Genomic DNA, 19,586 nt, shown 5'->3' with positions numbered 1-19,586 from the left:
TTTAGAACGGAGTTGAGGAAAAACTTTTTCACACAGAGGGTTGTGGATCTGTGGAATGGTCTGCCTCAGAAGGCAGTGGAGGCCAATTCTCTGGATTCTTTCAAGAAAGAGTTAGATAGAGCTCTTAAAGATAGCAGAGTCAAGGGATATTGGGAGAAGGCAGGAAAAGGGCACTGATTGTGGATGATCAGCCATGATCACAGTGAATGGCAGCGCTGGCTCGAAGGGCAGAATGGCCTACTCCTGCACCTATTGTCTATTGACATGCCAAATTTCTTTAGCCTCCCGAGAAAACAGAGGCACTGGTGCACTTTTTTGATTGTGGAAGACCCTTAGAAACTTGAAGTTTTCAACACTCTCAACCACAGTACTTTTGATGTAAACAGCAGCTTGTACTCCAACCCATTTCCCCACCTCCTGAAGTTAATGGCCAGCTATTTTGTTTTGCTGACATTGACAGAAAGGTTGTTATCATGATGCCATGCTGCAACTCTTTCTTGTATTCCAACGCATCTACTACATTGTAGATGGAGTTACAGCAGAATCTGGCTACAGAGTCTGACTCTACAGTGGCTGGAATAGGGGGCTGAGAGTGCAGCCTTGTGGGGCACCAGTTTTGAGAATAATCATTGTGGAGCTTTGCTGCCTATCCTTACTGATTACAGTCTGCTGGTCAGGAAATCAATTATCCAATTGCAGAAAGTGGTGTTGAGTGCTGATCAACTCTATTATTTTACCATCTGGCTGTACTAGAACTTGTGTTAGACCATGGTGCTTTCCTGGATGATGTTTGTTTACTATCATAGCAGAGAAATGAGCCATTCGAGAACTCGACCATGCCAACCTAGGTGCTTCTTCAAGCCGGTCACATTTGGCCCATTTCCCTCTAAACCTGTTCATTTACCTGTTTAAATGCCTTTTAAACGTTATAATAATTATACCTGCCACTACAACTACTTCTTGCAGCTTGTTCTGTATGCCCAGCAACCTTTGCGTAGAAGCTTGCCCCTAGGGTCACCTTTAAATATTTCTCCCCTTACTTTAAAACTATGCCCTCTAGTTTTTCAACTCCACTATCCTGGGAAAAATTAAGTGGCCATCCACCTTATTTATGCCCCTCATGATTTTGTATACATGTACAAGGTTACCACTTGGACTCCTTCACAACCTCTGAATCCCAACGTATTCAGTATCTCCTTTAACTCAAATTCTCCGGTCCAGGCAATATCCTTGTGAATCTTTCACTGCACCCTCTCTGACTTAGTCACAATCTTCCTGTAGATGTGATTGGCCATTAACCAAAACTGTACACAGTTCTTCAAGTGTGGTCCAACTACTGTCTTGTGCAACTGTTATGTGACATCTTGCCATGTTACAGTGGTACAAGACATTGGTCAATGAACTCAGTACTGTCATGTCCATAGGTTTGTTGCATGGATGAGCTCCTTTCTCTGATGGAACCCTCATGCTCTGATGTACCATGTGGAAGGATTCTTGCAAATCATCTTTGTGAAACTTCATGAATAATGGTTATTAAAAGAGAATATGAACTTGGGTTTCCTTAGTCAACTTTCACTTGAGAGTGTGCCCATTCTCCAAAACTTCAGCAACTGGCTCATTTGAAAATTATATTGAGATGTATTGTTTTAGGAAATGGGAAACTTGTCATTGCTCTAAGTTTAGGATGAGGTTCATCTTTGTAAGCAGAGCTTTACTTGGCATCTATGAATGTACTTCAGAATGCGTGTCAGTACTGTGCAGAACATCTTTTACTTGTATACAATCTAGAATAAGACTGTTTCACATGACAGTATTGGATCAATGCAATGAAAGTTTTAATATTTAATCTGTGCTGTTTAAAGTCACTAAAATGAAAATAACTCTACCCCTTTAGCCTGAATTTGCAAGCAGGTTTAATCTAATTCTTTACAAACCTGAGAATACAAAGTTAAACTTCTTTTATGTATGGGGAAACAACTCATTTTACTTGGATGAAGTGATGTGAAAGTCAGTGTTCTATCTGTATCCCACAGTGGTGTATCCTATCTAACAGTGTGTGATGGTGATGGTGCTGGAAGAGGAAGTCTTCATATAATTTAGAAATTATAAGAGTAATGATTTGGTCAGATCTATCCTGCATAATGTTGCTTGTCAGCCTGGTGTGAACCAAAAACAAGTATAAGATTACACAGTATTTGCAGCTCAGCATCCAGACTACAATCCCAGACTTCATGGTCCATGTGAGCCACATCCTATCTCTATCTTTTCTATTCCTATCAACACTTCATTTCTTTCTCTCTTCTGTATTTAATTAGATTTCTCCTAATTGCTTCTAAGTTAATTGCCTCAATTTTTTAAAGTTATTCTTTCATTTGGGATATGAGAATTTCTGGCAAAGTATTTTCTCCTGTTCATATAGTAAAAAGAAAGGATAAACTACTCTCTACAGTTTGTCTGTTGATTGGTACCAGCACCTGAGTAAATGGAGTTATTTGCCTTTTTTGGCATGTGTAATATTATAACTTGACATTATTAGTATTTCTGAGATTTAGCCTACATTCACAGCAATAATTACTTGAATTTAAGAAAGTAGGAATTCCTGGATATCCAAAGTAAGGAGATCTGCATCTTAAATAAAGAAATACCTAGCCACATATAGATTTCTGTTATTTCAGAGTTATTGTAATATCTTTTGTTTTATAATGTGCTGGGGTTTTTTTTTCTATTTTAGTAATGTTTCAAAAAAAGTGGCTTCATGCCACATTCACAGTTGATTTGTATTTGGACTAAATGTGTAACATGTATTGGCTGTACATATCATATTTCATAAATCCAGATTTTAAATGAGCTCAATGTTTATATTAAACTTCTACGTAATCAAATTAAAATAGATACATCCATCAAACTCTAGTAATGGAGACTAATGAGTACTATAATGTCTGGAAATAGCATTCAATTTAATTGCAATATTTTTATACAAGGAAAATACGCTAACTTTTGGTCTGTATCACTTTGTCATAGAATGTTCAACCATCATGGAGAAGAGGTGAAGCAAGTAAAATTCCCAGCCATTGGCAATTATACCAGTGCATTGGCAGAAGGATCCCTAAACCTCTTTGGTGACCGAGTCATTAAGCTTGGCACCAACATGTAAGTATGCTCTGTCTGTTCTCTGAGGATTTTAAATAGATTCAGGGGAAGTCCATTGTATTGGGGAAAGACCCCTGGCTTGTTGTGGTTTATATATGTCCAAGAACTGAACTGCAAACCCCTCATGACCTGTCAATTCTGGCTGTAATCCAAACTTAATGAGTTCCTGTAAGGTATGTGTCACTGTTGCAGTATTAGAATGTGTCTGAGGATGTGATTTGACATCTTAAGAAGAGAGCAGAGTAAATAACCGAAATAGCTTATTCCTAAATAAATGACTTTCAACACTGCTTGGTGTGGTCTGTAGATCAAAACGTAATGATGTTCATAGAAATGTACTGCACCATGTTTCCATGAAATCTATCAAAGCAAGTAGTTTGGGTTCAGAAGCAAATCTAGGAAATTGTGAAACAGTTGTCTATTTGAATATTAATTATTAAGGGAAAAACAGAGATGGTAATTGCTGCCAGACCCCTATACCATCTATTAGCATAGCTTAATTGTAAGATCTTCTTTGTACTATGATCACGCTGATATTTTATACTGTTTGTTACTGATTTCTATTCATTCAAGAAAACAAAACATATGGAAATAGCAGTGCCCTACCTGCAATTCATAGTCAGCGGGCCCAGGATACGTTATTTGTCCAATTGTCCTGAGGAGTTGATTGGTTGCTACCTTGCATAAAAACTATGCTTCCCAAGATATTTGAGCTAAAAAGAACTTGTTATTGTTGATGTTCCATTAAGTGTCTATTTATTAATATTTGTATCTTGTCTATATTGCCACAGGTACAGTGTTTCTCGGCCTGTGGAAACCCACATGATGGGGACAATGAAGAGCTCAGCTGTCCGTACAAAGGTCAGTGGTGTCCCTCAAGCCTGGCTGCCTTGATTCTATTGGTTGTTTCCAATTTTTATTTATTTCCCTTTTGTTTTTTTATATATTTTATAGTGAGCAAAATGTTCTCTTTTTCTGATGCTGACTGATCTTCTATTCACTTCCAGATTTGCAGTTTATACTTTTTCATCTCAGCATTATTTTAATATGTTCCTACAGATTGTCTGTAGCCAATGCTGTATAAGGGTACCCTGGAAGAACCAATGGTTTTGTGTATTCTCTGTTTATCTCTTTACTGATATAGAACACAGAACATGAAACAGTACAGATCAGGAACAATGTCTCAGCCCACAATGTTGTGCTGAAGCTACTAAGAAACTAGTCAAAGTAGTAATTAAAAGCTATTCCCTTCTGCCTTCATAAATCCATATCCCTTCATTCTCTGCAAATGCATGCGCTTGTCTAAGAGCCCCTTAATTTTCCCCTACTGCTTCCGGCTCCACCACCTCCCCAAGCAGTACATGCCAGGCACCCACCACCCTGTTTTTTACAAAAACTCCCCCCCACCAATCTTAAACGTATGCCCTCTGATATTGGGCATTTCAACCCAAAATATATTGGCTGTCTACTCTTATCTATACCCCTCATAATATTTTATAAATTTCTATTAGGTTGCCCCTTAGCATCTGCCACTTCAGAGAAAGCAATCCAAATTTGTCCAACTTCTCATCATAGCACATGTCCTTTAATCCAGGCGGCATCCAAGTAAACCTCTTCTGTACCCTCTCCAAAGCCTCCGTATCCGTAATATAGTCAAGCAGCTAGAATTGAATATAGCCTTACCAAAGTTTTATAAAGCTGCAACATAATTCATTACCTTGATAAATTCATTACCTTGATAAATAATGAATGAAGGGTCTTGGCCCAAAATGTCAATTTGTTTGTTACTCTCCATAGATGCTGCCTGACTCTAGCTCTTTTCTGTGTTCCTTAATTCCCTGCAACCGCAGATCTCTTGGGTCTTTGAGTTATGTCCTATACACAACCTCCACTATTCCACCAACATGTGCGGCCACTTGGACACAGAATCCCTCTGTATGTCAACATTATTAAGGGTTCTGCCATCAATTGTATCGTCCCTTTACATCTGTAGTGGTGAAAAAGGCGTCTAACATGCTAGCCTTCATCAGTCAAGGCATTGAGTATAGGACTTGGCTCATTATTTTGCGGTTGTATAAGCTGTCAGTGATGCCATACTTGGGGTACTATTGGGATGTGGTTAAACTGGAAAGCGTGCTGAGAAGATTTACAGGGACTTTGCCAGGACTAGAAGGCCTGAGTTATAGGGAGAGGTTGGCCAGGTTAGGTCTTTATTCCCTGGAATGTAAGAGAATGAGGGATGACCTTAGACAAGTGTTTAAAAATATGAGAGGCAGAGATAAGGTGGATAGTAGCAGCTTTTCCCCCAAGATAAGGGAGACCAAAAGTAGTGGACATAGGTTTGGGGTGAGGAGGGAAAGATTTTGAAGTCTCCTGGGTGGGAACTTTCTCACACAGAGTATATGGAATGAGCTGCAATGAAAGTTGATGAGGCAGATACAATCATATCATTTAAGAAGCACTTGGATAGGTACATGAAGGGATGGGCTTAGAGGGATATGGGCTGAACACAGGAAATTGGGACTAACATATTGGACACTGTGGATGGATTGGTTAAGCTGTAGGGCCTGTGCCTCTATAACTGGAGAAAGAAGGATAGATTACCACAAAAGTAACAAACAGATGGTTTAAAAATGCAAGAACAGGATGAGGAAAAGAAATTTGCAAAAAGATAAATAAGTCAATAAAAATATATAGTAGTATATAAGAGGATGGTCAGAGCAGCGTGGGCTTTTGAAAGCTGGTAACTGCATTACGGTGAGGGAGCTGGTGGTGGAGAAATGTACTTGTAGTAGTTACTGCTAGTGATATGGTCATTGCTACAGTTTGGGAACTAAATACAGATTGGATGACTCCCTTGCAGAATACCTTTGTTCAGTCTATGAAAATAACCCTTATTTTCCTATTGCCTGTCACTAATTCTCTATCACACTCTCACTCTGACTTCTGTCTTTGTCTCCAATGAAGTGTGTCTTAGGTTCAGAAAAAGTACATCTTTCAACTTGCCACATTACAGTCCTTAGCATTCAACATTGAATTTGATGAGTTTAACTAACGGACCATTCAGTTTGGTATTTCATGTTTACAGCATTCACCTTTATTAAACTGTGTCTCTACCTCTTATTTACTATTTCATTCACCTCTTTCTTTTTATACTGTACCTCTTCCTGACTGTTATTCCCCAAGCTTTATTGCTCAGCACCCCCAGCATAATCACCACATGTGCTACTCCGTCTCTCTCTATTTCCGGCCCAACAGAGGTCTTAATTTTTGTGTACTCCATCCTATGTGCCTACTATATCACCCAATTTTCCACTTTCTCAGCAACTTAACCTTGTTTCATTTCTAATTCGCATGGAAAAAACACTGATCTGAAACATTAACACCTTTTCTGTCCACTGAGTATTTACAGTATGTTGTATTTTGTTTCCATCCCTGGATTAGCTCTGGACAGTGCTGACCTGTACCTAACATTTTACTGTTTTTTGCTCTGTATTTTTGACACTTGGTGCTGGATCTTCATTCTAGGAGGATGCTGCACCTAATCCACTGGCAAAGGAGGAGCTAAATCTTCTCGCACGGCTAATGGGAGGTCTTGATGTTAAGAAACCTTTGGGCAGTGAGTCAGGATTTCGCCTAAATCTGTTTGGCACAGACGAGGAGGAAGAGTAAGTTAACAATGCCAACTTTGAGGTTGCTTCTTTCAAAGGAGTGAGATTCATAATCACATATCCACTCTTGACGACATACATCTGTCCATCCACCACACACACCCATGTATTACATACCCATCATCAACAACATGAGAAGAGACTGGCAAGTAGAACAGCATAATTTCTTTAGTAGTGTAGTTGGTTTTCAGCATGATGATAAAGTAGCAGGATTAGAGAGGAGTTGAATAGTTTCCATCTGAAAAAAAATATTGTGGGGTTTTGAATTCTCTGTCTGAGAGAGTGATAGAAGCTTGCTTTAAGGTACCTGGAGGAGTAAGGGAGTTGTCGTAACTTACAAACCAGTCTGCTGAAAACTGGAAGGCGGCTTTCATCTATGTACCTCGTTTGTTTGTTTGGTATGGACATGGTGGACCATGCCATAAACTCCCATGACTCTCTGATAGTACCTTGCATTTCCTAGTGGCTACCTGAAGGAGCAACACTGCAGAAGCACTGCATGTGTTTAATATCTTAAGGTTTACTTCTTCCAAAGAAGCCTCAGCAAGTTCAGTTTTGACCTGTTTTGTGTTACAGCCATAGAGCAACCATAAGGCCTCCAGAACTTTCTGAAGTTGTCAACATACAGGCTATCAAGGTGAGCAGGATGTTATTTGCAGCATTGTTCCTGTTTTGTGCTTGGATCTGAGGTTATCCTCCTGGCTTTTCTCGCCCAATATGCTGATTGATGTATATACCCATGGGCACCAGTGCACATTAATAGCTCATTTAAACAGCACATGGTCCTATTTGTCATTTGGGGGGAGGGACAAGGGGCTGTCATACTGAGGAGGAATTCCTTCTTTCAGGTGGTTGTGATTCCTTGGAATTCTCTCCTTCCAGAATATGGGTGTTGAGACACCAAGGCCAAAGCTGATTAAACTCAGGGACACCATGGATCTTGGATAGAGAAGTAGAGCTGAACCTAATGATCAGAGCGACTGTGATTTTATCAGCAGGCTTGAGGAGATTCCTCCTACTGCTGTTTCTAATATTCTTATACAGTCCTGTTCGCTGACAGGAGTTACTAAACGGTAATTATTGTGCTCTGTCCTGACAGTGGTGGTGTTTTGCTGTTTCCCTATTGATGATTCAGAGAGAGAAGTCTGTTTAACAACAAGCCCGGTCTCTCTAACAATACTACACAGTTTGCAATGCATTTACCCTCTCAGTCTTTCACAGATCTAGGTTTATTTCCTTTTACAAAGGAAAAAAAAATCTAGATCTGAATGGCTGAGTGGGTAAACGTTGGTCAGGCTGCGCGTTTCCCCCACTGACTGGGCTGACCTGTGAATGGCTGATCAGGTTGTGTGTTCTCTCGCTGACTAGGCTGTGTGCTCCCCTTCTTTCCAGGACCAGCAACAGCATGAAGAGTTGGTTCGAATTATGGGCGAGTTCTGTGAGCAGGAGCAGCAGCCCAGACAGAGCTGCAGCAAAGGAGATGACCTTCTGGCTATGATGGACAACTTGTGACCTCCTAGTGAGCATCTATAACATTACAGGCTCTTCCCTGTGACTTTTCATCAGCACAACATCCAGCTCTGGCTCATTGGCTTTTAAAACACAGAATATTATTTTTATTAATGGCTCACTTGATTTCTGTATCAAGAGATGAACTTCTGTTCTGTACAGTTTTGTGCACCTTTGGACAGTTTCATCTACTTACATTCACTGTATATATAGTAAATATTAATGAGCCTGACTGTAAGCGTACTCGCCAATGTCTTTGACCCTCGAAACCTGGACTGAGGATGGTAAAGCAATGGGGAAAGGTTCACAAAATGAAGTGGCAAGATGGAGATAAATGATTTGACTTAATTTTGAATTCCTGGAGAGACATCTGTATTTATTCTAGAGTCCACAGCTGTGCATTTCAAGTTGCACTCACTCATGACTAGTCCTGTGGTAGATTAAGCATCCATTTGGGGGGAATGGCTGGAACAGCATAAAAACTGAGATGGATGGTTGGCCAGTATGTCATGCCATTGAAACCAGTCAGTGTTGGTTATAATGTGATCAGCTTGGCATCAGGGTGTGTGTGGTACTAGCATCACAGTATTTCCTGCAATAGAACCATAGTACACTGAAATTGTTTCTGACTAAGGGGTCTTTGTGTGTGGCAGAGAGATCACTGGGTCATACTGTGGAAATGTACAAGTGATTATATGAAAATACTAGCATTTTTCTTGAACAGCTCTGATTTGTAAAACTTTGATTCTATTCAAAATGTTCAAAGGCAGAGATTTCTGACCTCTGCATCTTTAATTTCTGAAGCCCAGTTATTAATATTAAATGTTTTTAAGATTGCTTTAAACAATGACAACTTTATTAAATAATTACATTCAAACTGAGTGAAAGCTTTATTTATGTAACGCTGTGTCTTGAGCATTTTTTTGTCTATTAGAACACAGAATGCCAAGAAATAAAGGAAGGCTGGGAGGAAAGTGTGAAGGGCAAGGTCTGTGATGGTTTGCTTTTCAATTTTGTTTTTGTCCTTTCAAACCTATACGCTGCTAGAAATCTTGAAATGAATATACAAGATGCAGGAAATACTCAGCTGGTCAAGCAGCAAATGTTTCTCTCCACAGATGCTGCCTGAATTGCTGAGTGTGAACTGCATTTTCTGCTTTCAGAACAGAAGATATGGTAGTTAAAAAAGAAAGAATGTGGTAGGATTTCAAATGAAAAGAAAGAGTCTGCTCCAAGAGTTGTAAAAGTGGAATAATTAATCAAAATTACCGGAGCAATGGTGGAAATCTCAATTAAAATTAAACATTATCTAGAGTTGTTGAACTTGCTGTTGATTTAGGGCTATTGCTGCTTCATGGAAATGAGACAAAGATTAAGATGAGATGGAGAATTAAAGAGCCTCCACTCACCACTTCTTCAGAATCTTTAAACTTATCCAATCTTCAATCTTAAATATTTACCTAATTTTGATTGTTAGAGAAAGGGTCTTCAATGTGAAAATGTTTCCATCTTCACAGACTCTGGTCAACCTCAGATTCTGTTCTGAGCTATATTGATTTTCGAAATGGTTTTAACTAATTATTTTAGAATCTGGCCACCATTGGCCAGACCAGCTCCTGTTGTTCATTATCTTCCCTTTGAAGAGGTAGTAGTCTTCCAGCTTCTGAACCACTACAGTCCTTTGGGTGAAGGTGGTCATACGGTGATGTTGGGTCAGGAGTTCCCAGTTATGGACTTCTGGATGATGATGAAGGATCTCCAATATAGTTCCATATCAAGATGTGTGACTTGGGGTGCAATCTGCAGGAAGTGGTATAGTGATATCTCTATGTACGGTATCTGAGGTCCTTGACCTTGGTGAGATCATTGATTTGAGAGATGCTAGCAAAGCAAGTTTGTTACTTTGTCCTGAACTTTGAGTGTTGGAGCTTTACTCATCAATGCAAGTGAAGAGAAGTTAATAGAGAAAATAATGGGGGACAGGATTAGTGATCATTTGGAATGACAAAGTCCAATCAGTTGGTCAACAGGACTGCCTCAGTGGCAAATCCTGTCTGACTAACCTGACTGCGTTTTCTTAAAAGATAACCAAGTGTATCAGAAAATGTCACAGAGCTTCTTATCGACACACCTGAACACAATGTTAAGTCGGAGATTTACAAGCTGAATTGAGGCGGTGAAGTCCGGCATATCCAAGCGGTAGAACCCGTTGTTCGGATGGGAATTTAAACACCAGGCCAGATTGAAGAGGTCAGGGTGTCAAGGGTGTCAATTCAGATCACCGCTCAAAACAGCATAACCCGTTGATCGAATGGAGAGTTAAGCACTGGGCCAGATTGAAAAGGTCAGGGTGTTGAGGCCCACGGCGACGTATGGGCTGGTTCAGATCATTGTTCAGTGACATTTACTCAGCTTTGCACTGAACAATGGGATTCTTATTGCGGACTTCAAAAACACTATTTGCTTGTGGTTACTGTTTGCATGATGTTTTTTTTTATTGCCTATTGGGTGTTCAGTCTACTGTTTTATAGGTGATTTTAATCTTTTTTTATGGGCATGATGTGGTTTTATTCTCTGCACATGGGTGTTAGACAGTCTTTTTAAAGAAATATACAAGGGGTGATTTATAAATTTGTGGCCTAAGGTAGAAGGAGTCAATTTTAGAAAACCTAGCACATTTATTTTTCAACATAATTCCCTCCTACATTTACACACTTAGTCCAGTGGTCGTGGAGCATACGGATCCCTTCTTTGTAGAAGTCGGCATCTTGGACCTCTAGAGGTGGTCCACAGCAGGGGTGATTGATAAGTTTGTGGCCTAAGGTAACCATATAACCATGTAACAATTACAGCACGGAAACAGGTCATCCCGGTAGAAAGAGATGAATTATTGACTTCAAACTTTCTGCATAATCACTCAGAGTTGAACTGCACATGAATGTAACAGGAGCTGTATAACTTATCTCCTTCTCCCTTAGGCCACAAACTTATCAATAGTTCTGTCGTTGGCAAATTTATAGATGGTGCTTGATCTGTGCCTCGCCACACAATCGTGGGTATAGAGATTAGGACAGTGGGCTAAGCACGCATCCTTGAGGTACACCAATGTTGATTTTTAGTGAGGAGATGTTATTTCTGATCTGCACATACAGTGGTCTCCCAGTGAGCAAGCCAAAGATTCATTTGTAGAGGGAGGTACAGAGGCCCAGGTTTTGGAGCTTGTTGGTTAGAATTGAGGATGTGTTCAATGCTGAGCTGTAGTCAATGAACAGCAGCCTGACTTAGTTTACTGCAATTGTCCGGGTGATCCAAGGCCGAGTGGAGAGTCAGTGAAATTGCATCCGTTGTAAACCTATTACGACACATCTGGATAGCAGTAACAGGATTGGATTTACGAAGGGGAAATGGTGCTTGACTAATCTTCTGGAATTTTTTGAGGATGTAACTACGAAAATGGACAAGGGAGAGCCAGTGGATGTGGTGTACCTGGACTTTCAGAAAGCCTTTGATAGAGTCCCACACAGGAGATTAGTGGGCAAAATTAGGGCACATGGTATTGGGGGCAGAGTACTGACATGGATTGAAAACTGGCTGGCTGACAGAAAACAAACAGTAGCAATTAATGGGTCCCTTTCGGAATGGCAGGCGGTGACCAGTGGGGTACCACAGGGTTCAGTGCTGGGACCGCAGCTGTTTACAATATATATTAATGATTTAGATAAGGGAATTAAAAGTAACATTAGCAAATTTGCCAATGACACAAAGCTGGGTGGCAGTGTGAAATGTGAGGAGGATGTTATGAGAATGCAGGGTGACTTGGACAGGCTGGGTGAGTAGGCAGATGCAGTTTAATGTGGATAAATGTGAGGTTATCCACTTTGGTGGTAAGAACGGGAAGGCAGATTATTATCTAAATGGTGTCAAGTTAGGAAAAGGGGAAGCACAACAAGATCTAGGTGTTCTTGTACATCAGTCACTGAAAGCAAGTATGCAAGTACAGCAGGCAGTGAAGAAAGCTAATGGCATGCTGGCCTTCATAACAAGGGGAATTGAGTACAAGAGCAAAGAGGTCCTTCTGCAGCTGTACAGGGGCCTGGTGAGACCACACTCGGAGTACTGTGTGCAGTTTTGGTCTCCAAATTTGAGGAAGGACATTCTTGCTATCGAGGGAGTGCAGCGTAGGTTCACAAGGTTAATTCCCAGGATGGCGGGACTGTCATATGTCGAAAGATTGGAGCGACTGGGCTCGTATACTCTGGAATTCAGAAGGCTGAGAGGGGATCTTATTGAAACATATAAGATTATTAAGGGATTGGAAACGCTGCAGGCAGGAAGCATGTTCCCACTGATGGGTGAGTCCAGAACCAGAGGCCACAGTTTAAGAATAAGGGGTAGGCCATTTACAATGGAGTTGAGGAAAAACTTTTTCACCCAGAGAGTGGTGGATATATGGAATGCTCTGCCCCAGAAGGCTGTGGAGGCCAAGTCTCTGGATGCTTTCAAGAAAGAGATGGATAGAGCTCTTAAAGATAGCGGAATCAAAGGTTATGGGGATAAGGCAGGAACTGGATACTGATTGTGGATGATCAGCCATGATCACAGTGATGGCAGAGCTGGCTCGAAGGGCCAAATGGCCTACTCCTGCACCTATTGTCTATTATGGCAACAGGAAAATTGAAAATGGCCCAGGTCCCTGCTTAGGCAGGAGTTGATTCTAGCCATGACCAACCCACACTTATCGAAGAGACCTGATGGCATGAACATCAATTCCTCGAACTTCCGGGAATCCCCCTTCCCCCCTTACCATTTCCCATCCTCTTTTCCCTCGGAAATCTGGAGATGCTGGAAATCTGAACAACATACCCTGCTGAAGGATTTCACTGTACTCTTTTCCTAGATGCTGCTCGGCCTGCTGAGTTCCCCCAGCATTTTGTGTGTATTGTCACATTAATCCAGTAAAGTTTTCAGTGAGAGATGCTGCCCTGCAGTCTAGCTCTGTATAACACTGGGATTTCTGCCAGGGTTCCTCTGGGGGGAGGGGGGTCCGGATAAAGCACCACTGGGTGAGCGGGGCACTGGTCAGCCAGTTGGGCTGAGGAGAGGACGGCCACAGTCGGCCCTCCCGCCTGCAGTACTCCCTTCGCTCGCACGGCGGCGCAGCTACCCCGCCGGAAGGGAAGGGGCCGTGACCAACGAGTCGGGCCTGCTGCTGCTGGCTGATGAACCGAAGCGTTAGTCATACTTTATTGATCCCGGGGTAAATTGGTTGGTGAAACAGCGGTAAGTTCAGGTACGGCAGGGTGATCTGGTGTTCGTTGCTCGGGGTGCACCGCCATAACAGGCCTCTCAGTCTCGGGTTGAGGGATTCCAGTCTCCGCCTTCGCGGTTAAACCTTCCCCGGTAGTTGAGAAACTAAATCCTGAGAGGTTTATCATTACCACTGCGGTGTGGTAAAAGTACTGTAATTAACTATGCGTTTGTATCGTATTTTCTACAACGTACATTTCAGAAGTTAACCTTTGTGAACTGAAAACAAAATATTGAGGCGCAAACTGTTTCTGAATGGTAGGGATGGAGAAGTTGGCAGACCCGTGGATCAAATGAGTCAGCATGAGATTGCAGAAGTTACCTCATATCTACATGCCATGTTGTTGAGCAGCAAGCTAATATATTAGATGAGATGTTGGCAGTACATTTATGTAGGCTTTGATATAATATTCAACAAAAGTCCTCATAAACAATTAAGTTCAGTGTATTATCACTCAGCTGTACACATGAATACTGCCAAACAAAGGTGCACAATACAGTACATATAACTCACACACAACACATAAAGTAATATTGCCACAAATATATTAACAAATGAAAAGTGCATTTTCAATAAAAAGTTTAAAAAGTAAATGGTATGATGCAATTTACCTTGATGCTACACTAGTAAACCAGAGACCTGAAATCAGAATCAGGTTTATTTTCACAGACATACGTCATGAAATTTGTTGTTCTGTGGCAGCAGTACAGTACAATTCATAAAAAAATACTATAAATTACGACAAGAAAATATAAAAGTTAAATAATGCAAAAGGAGAGCAAAATACCGTGGTGGTTCATGGGTTCAGAAATCTGATGGTGGAGGGGAAGAAGCTTTTTCTGGAATGTTGAGTGTGTGTTGAGGCTATCGTACCTCCTCTCTGACACAGCATTGAGAAGGGGGGCTGTCCTGGTAGTGACAGTTCTTCATCTTGAGATTCAGCCTTTTGAAGGTGTTCTTGATGGTGGGGAGTCCAGTGCCTATGATGGAGCTGGTTGAGTTTACAATCCTGTACAGCCTGGATAAACATCAAAGACAATTTCAAATTGTTGCCCCCCCCCATGTTTATCTCTGATGAAATAGAGCTTTTGTTACGACAAGGCCCTGCCCCAAGCCTTTCGTCAAGAACAGTGCTTCCCACCTTGCACTCAACCTCCAGTAAGATCAAGGAATTGATTGTGGGCTTGTGGAGGGGGAAGTTGAAGGAGCACACACCAGTCCTCATTAAAGGATCAACAGTGAGCAGTTTTAAGTTCCTGGGTGTCAACATCTCTGAAGATTAATCCTGGGCTGATCATATTGATGCAGTTACAAAGAAGGCACAATAGTGGCTATATTTCATCAAGAGTCTGAGGAGACTTGGTATGTCACTGAAGACTCTTGCCGATGTCTACAGATGGACCATGGAGAGCATTCCAATGGGTTGCATCAATGTCTGGTATGGAGGGGGCACTATCAGAAAAAGACTGCACAAAGTTCCAAGCTCAGCCAGCATTGATGACGTCTTCACAAGGTGATGCCTCAATAAGGTGGCTTCTGTCATTGAGGACCCCCATCACCCGGGACACACACTCTTCTCATTGTACCGTCAAGAAGGAAGCACACAAGCCTGAAGACAGACACTCAATGTTTAGGAACAGCTTCTTCTCCTCTTTTATCAGATATCTGAATGGACAATGAATCCATGTACATTACCTCACTTTTTTTTCTATTTATTGCTCTCTATTCACACTACTAATTTATATATTTGTTTTCTTAGTGTAATTTATAGATATTTTAAATTATGTGTTGCAATGTACTGCTGCCACAATACAACATATTTCATGACATACACCAGTGATGTTAAACCTGATTCCGTTTCTGGTGGCTGAGTTGAAGAAGCTGTTCCCCTGCACCATCAGGAGATGCTTTTGAAGCGGATGACTGCAGCACTGCAAAGAAGAGAAAACCTGCAGATGCTGTAAATCCAAGCAACACACACAAAATGCTGGAGGAACTCAGCAGGCCAGGCAGTGTCTATGGGAAGAAAGTACAGTCGATGTTTCGGCCTGAAACAAAGAGATTTTCTCTTGTTTGTGTGCATCTGCAGATTTTCTCTTGTTTGTGTGGAAGCGTTTCAGCCCGAAACATCAACCGTACTTTTTTCCACAGATGCTGCCTGGCCTGCAGAGTTCCTCCAGCATTTTGTGTGTGGCTGCAACATTGATTGTGGCATTTCGCCTTGCTTCTGCACAAGGCAGAGGATTTTCAAGCCCATTGATTTCAGTGAGAAGTGTAGGGTTCTGAAGAAGGGTTTTGACTTAAAATGCTAATTCTGTTTCTTTTTACCCAGGTGCTGCATGACCCAATGAATGTGTCTAGTATTTTCTTATTTTATTTCTGACTTCCAGCATCTGCAGTTTTTTTGATTTCCACTAACTCTCTGAAGTGATGTATGAAGAGCAATGTCTGGAGCTACCACTGCCTGTCTGTCAATCCTTATCAGGAGGCAATAATACTAGCTCCTTGTCTCCAGTTGTTACCTACCAGCTCTGTTTATATTTAATGATCTACCTGTATTTTCCTTTCAGATTCTAATGTAGCTGTATCACAGAAATCTGGTTGTTGAACTTGATCTTTGACCTTCCTTAAGCTGATTGTATCGAGTGGGTATCATGTCAATAAGCCACTCCATTAAAGAGCGAACAATCGCAGAGAACAGCCTCATCATCCTTCTCCAGGGGATACATGGCCACGTTACGACAGTGGAGCTGAGAGATGAGAGCTCTGTGAGAGGACGGATCATTAATGTTGATGCATTTATGAATATCCGTCTTTCTGAGGTGTTGTACACCGACAGGGGAGGCAGGAGCTCGAAACTGGATGACTTCTTCGTCACAGGCAGAAACGTACGTTACGTTCACATTCCGGATAAGATCAACATCACTGACACCATTAATAGTCAACTGCAGAAGATTCACCAGGTGCGGAATTTTGGTGGGAAAGATCGAGGAAGAAAGGAATTTCCATCAAGAAAATAATTGTGTGCTGATCGCAGAGAGGCAGAGTTGGGTTTCGGGGGATGAGGGCTGGCTCATGCACAGAGGGGTCAAACGCTGCTGTGATCAGGGGTGTTTGAGCTGTATCAGGGTGGAAGAAGCAAGACTAAGTGATGTGTGGCAGAGGGAAAGGTGCTGACTGAATGGACGCAGTTAGTGGAAAAATGTTTGGTATGTTGTGACATTGATGAGGAGACTCGCACTTCCGAACTGATTCAGTGTGGCTGATTCTTCATGCATCTGAAAAGTCAGTGAAAATTCCCTGCCACAGTGCGTGAGTATGTTGCATTGCTGAATCTGCCCTCTTCTGATGTATTGAATGACATTGCCAATGGAGTTCTATAGTTCACGTAGACACTACTGGAACTGGTGTTCTGAATAACAGTTACGGCCATCAGTACCAAAAACATCATTCACTCTGGGATAGTGTATTGTGGAGAATTCCTGCTGCATTGATACCATTCCAAAAGATTTCATTCTGCATGAAATATTTTTGGATATCTCTGTGAAATGTGCCTTGTTTGTTAGTCTTTTCTTATGTATAGTTTAGTAAATTTTATTGCATTTCTTCATTTTTCCTAAAATGCCTGCAAGAAAATGAACCTCAAGATAGTATATGATAACGTATACTTTAATAATAAATTTACTTTGAACCTTTGAAATATAAATGAATATCCTTTCTTTCATATTGACAGGTGTTTCTGTATTAATTCCCAGTAAGTAATTGGAACTTGAGAAAAGTTGGTCAGTGCTGTCATCCAGGCAGTTTCTGTCTCTATTGCACTTGCTCGAGTAAGCAGGGTTCTTTGTGCATGTCACTTTATTCATTGGCAAGAGCATGTGGCAGTGACAAATACAAGGATCAAATGCTTTCTGTATTCTCAACCATCTGTGTTCATAGAAATAGAACATTACCACACAGTACAGGACATTCTGCCCATGACTTTGTGCCAACCTTTTAACCGACCCTAAAATAAATCTAAACCTTCCCTCCTATATAACGCTGTAAATTATCCAGTCATTTGGCTATTGCTGAATAGGTGGGTTGCTGAGCAGTGTGCCTCATTGGGCTGGAAAGGTCTGTATCTCGAAATAAAGTAACCCTCCATTTTTCTGTCAAACATGTGCATATCTAGGAGTTTCTTAAATGCCCCTAATGTAGCTGCTTCTCCCACCGAACCTGGCAGAGCGTTCCACGCACCCACTACTCTCTGTAAAGAACTTAAGTCTGGCATTCTCCCTATCATTTCCTCAAATCACCTTAAAGTTATGCCCCCTTGTATTAGCCATTTCCGCCTTGTTCAATGGAACACTGACGTACATGCAGTGGCCACTTTATTAGGTACAGCTGCTTGTTAACACAAATAGCTAATCAGCCAATCACGTGGCAGCAACTCACTACATAAAAGCATATAAACGTCGTCAAGAGGTTCAGTTGGAGGGATTTGCCAGTTGGCGCTTGGAACTGATTGAGGGTTGCTGACATCGTAGAAGACAGTTGCGGGCAGGAAGAGGGTGGGTAAAGATGTCAGGAAGTGACAAAGAGGACAGGTAGTGAACTGGAGGTGGTATTGGATGATAAGAGTTCTATAGAGGGAAGGCTAATAGTAGGTTTCTGGGAAACGGAAAAATAAGCAGCAGATTGAGGATTGTACTGTCTTAGCATCCAGTGATGAAGGCGGGAGACAAGATTGAAATAAAAGGAGGAAGGAAGAGTTTAAGGCTTTGCTGCATTTTGAATGTGGACCCGTTTCTGCTATCAATCCAATTAGATTAAGGATTTAAAAAAAGAATTAGGAGATATTGTAGATACAAGACCTTTAAGAGATGGGGCACTCTTGGTGTTTTGTAAAGATAGTAAGCAATGTGAAAAAGCTTTGGTTAAAAGCTGTCGGAGGAAGGAAAGTAAGGAATGATATTGAGCAACAGTGGCTTTGGGGAGTCATCACAGGATCGCTTCTTGATGTATCTGTAGAAGAAGTTAAATAATTCAGTCAACGGAAGAGTTGTGGAGGCAAAACATTTAAAAAGGTCTCATGGTAGAATAAGGACAGGTACCTTAACTGTGATTAAATTTGATGGAAAAAGAGTTGCTGAATACAATTAGTTTAGGTTATACGAGTTATATGGTTTGAGTCTATGTGCTGCTCCTACTGAGATGTTTACGGTTCCAAAAGTTTGGTCGTGTAGTAGGGGTAAAAAGTCATGTATTAGATGTGGTGGAAAACATGATTGTGGTAATGTGGAGAAGGCATTAGGCAAAAATGTAGCAATTATGTAGGGGAATATAACTTTGCTTATGCAGTATGTCCTGTAGATAAGGAAACTGGAAAAGCAGTGTGGGTGAAAATGAGTATATCAGAAAGTACAGAAAACTGTGTCAATGGGACCAGGATACAGATAGATTAAAGTTAGTGTAAAGAATTAGTTGATTGTTAACAACCTAAAATTTGTTACTCTCATGGTAGATGGGGTAAATTGTACAGTACAAACTAAAAGTAGGACAAAAAAAAACTATGTTAAAAGCTGCAGAAAAGCATCTAGAGATAAAAGACAACTGCAGAAGTTATTAATGATTGCCTTCCAAGGAGGAGTAAATAATTGCAATTCAAAGGAGGGTTGATAATGGTCTTTCTAATCTTACAACGGAATGATAGAAGTTTGTTAGCTAATGGTCAAGAATTTAAGAAATTTGTTGAAGATTTACTAAATAAACCTGATGTTATATGTTTATAAGAAACCTCATTGAAATCTTGTCCAAGTTTTAAGAAACGTGGTTACGTGATCAGAAAATGGTAATGGAGGAGATGTGGTTACCTTTATCAAAAATGGGATAGTACATAGAGTTTTGGAAATTGGAGATGTTTATGAGTTATTTGTGGTTGGAATTTGGGGATAATTTTTGAAAGG

The 19,586-nt window shown here is 40.9% G+C and overlaps 2 protein-coding genes across 5 annotated transcripts in view; both read left to right on the top strand.

Annotated features, from left to right (window-relative positions):
* Positions 1-9,221, top strand: part of oscp1b (organic solute carrier partner 1b) — a 35,804-nt gene extending 26,583 nt beyond the window's left edge. For all 3 annotated transcript variants that reach the window (XM_063033694.1, XM_063033695.1, XM_063033696.1), the window contains exons 6-10: positions 3,022-3,150; positions 3,942-4,011; positions 6,679-6,818; positions 7,398-7,458; positions 8,214-9,221. In XM_063033694.1, the coding sequence (XP_062889764.1) occupies positions 3,022-3,150; positions 3,942-4,011; positions 6,679-6,818; positions 7,398-7,458; positions 8,214-8,333 (520 nt within the window). In that variant the 3' untranslated portion in view covers positions 8,334-9,221. The remainder of the gene's footprint in view (positions 1-3,021; positions 3,151-3,941; positions 4,012-6,678; positions 6,819-7,397; positions 7,459-8,213) is intronic.
* Positions 9,222-13,466: 4,245 nt separating this feature from the next.
* On the top strand, positions 13,467-17,327 carry LOC134338136 (U7 snRNA-associated Sm-like protein LSm10). Of its 2 annotated transcripts, none has more exons than XM_063033698.1 (2): positions 13,467-13,610; positions 16,209-17,327. In XM_063033698.1, exon 2 carries the CDS (start codon positions 16,293-16,295, stop codon positions 16,656-16,658), a length of 366 nt encoding a protein of 121 aa, XP_062889768.1. In that variant the 5' UTR covers positions 13,467-13,610; positions 16,209-16,292; the 3' UTR covers positions 16,659-17,327. The 2 variants fall into 2 exon arrangements, with proteins under 2 accessions (XP_062889768.1, XP_062889769.1); XM_063033699.1 differs by having other exon boundaries at positions 13,483-13,620.
* Positions 17,328-19,586: the final 2,259 nt, after the last annotated feature.

The sequence above is a fragment of the Mobula hypostoma genome, chromosome 26 (genome assembly GCF_963921235.1).
Source record: "Mobula hypostoma chromosome 26, sMobHyp1.1, whole genome shotgun sequence".
Classification (NCBI taxonomy): domain Eukaryota; kingdom Metazoa; phylum Chordata; class Chondrichthyes; order Myliobatiformes; family Myliobatidae; genus Mobula; species Mobula hypostoma.
Note: the sequence above shows the minus strand (reverse complement) of the source record. Positions and strands in the feature narration are given on the sequence as shown.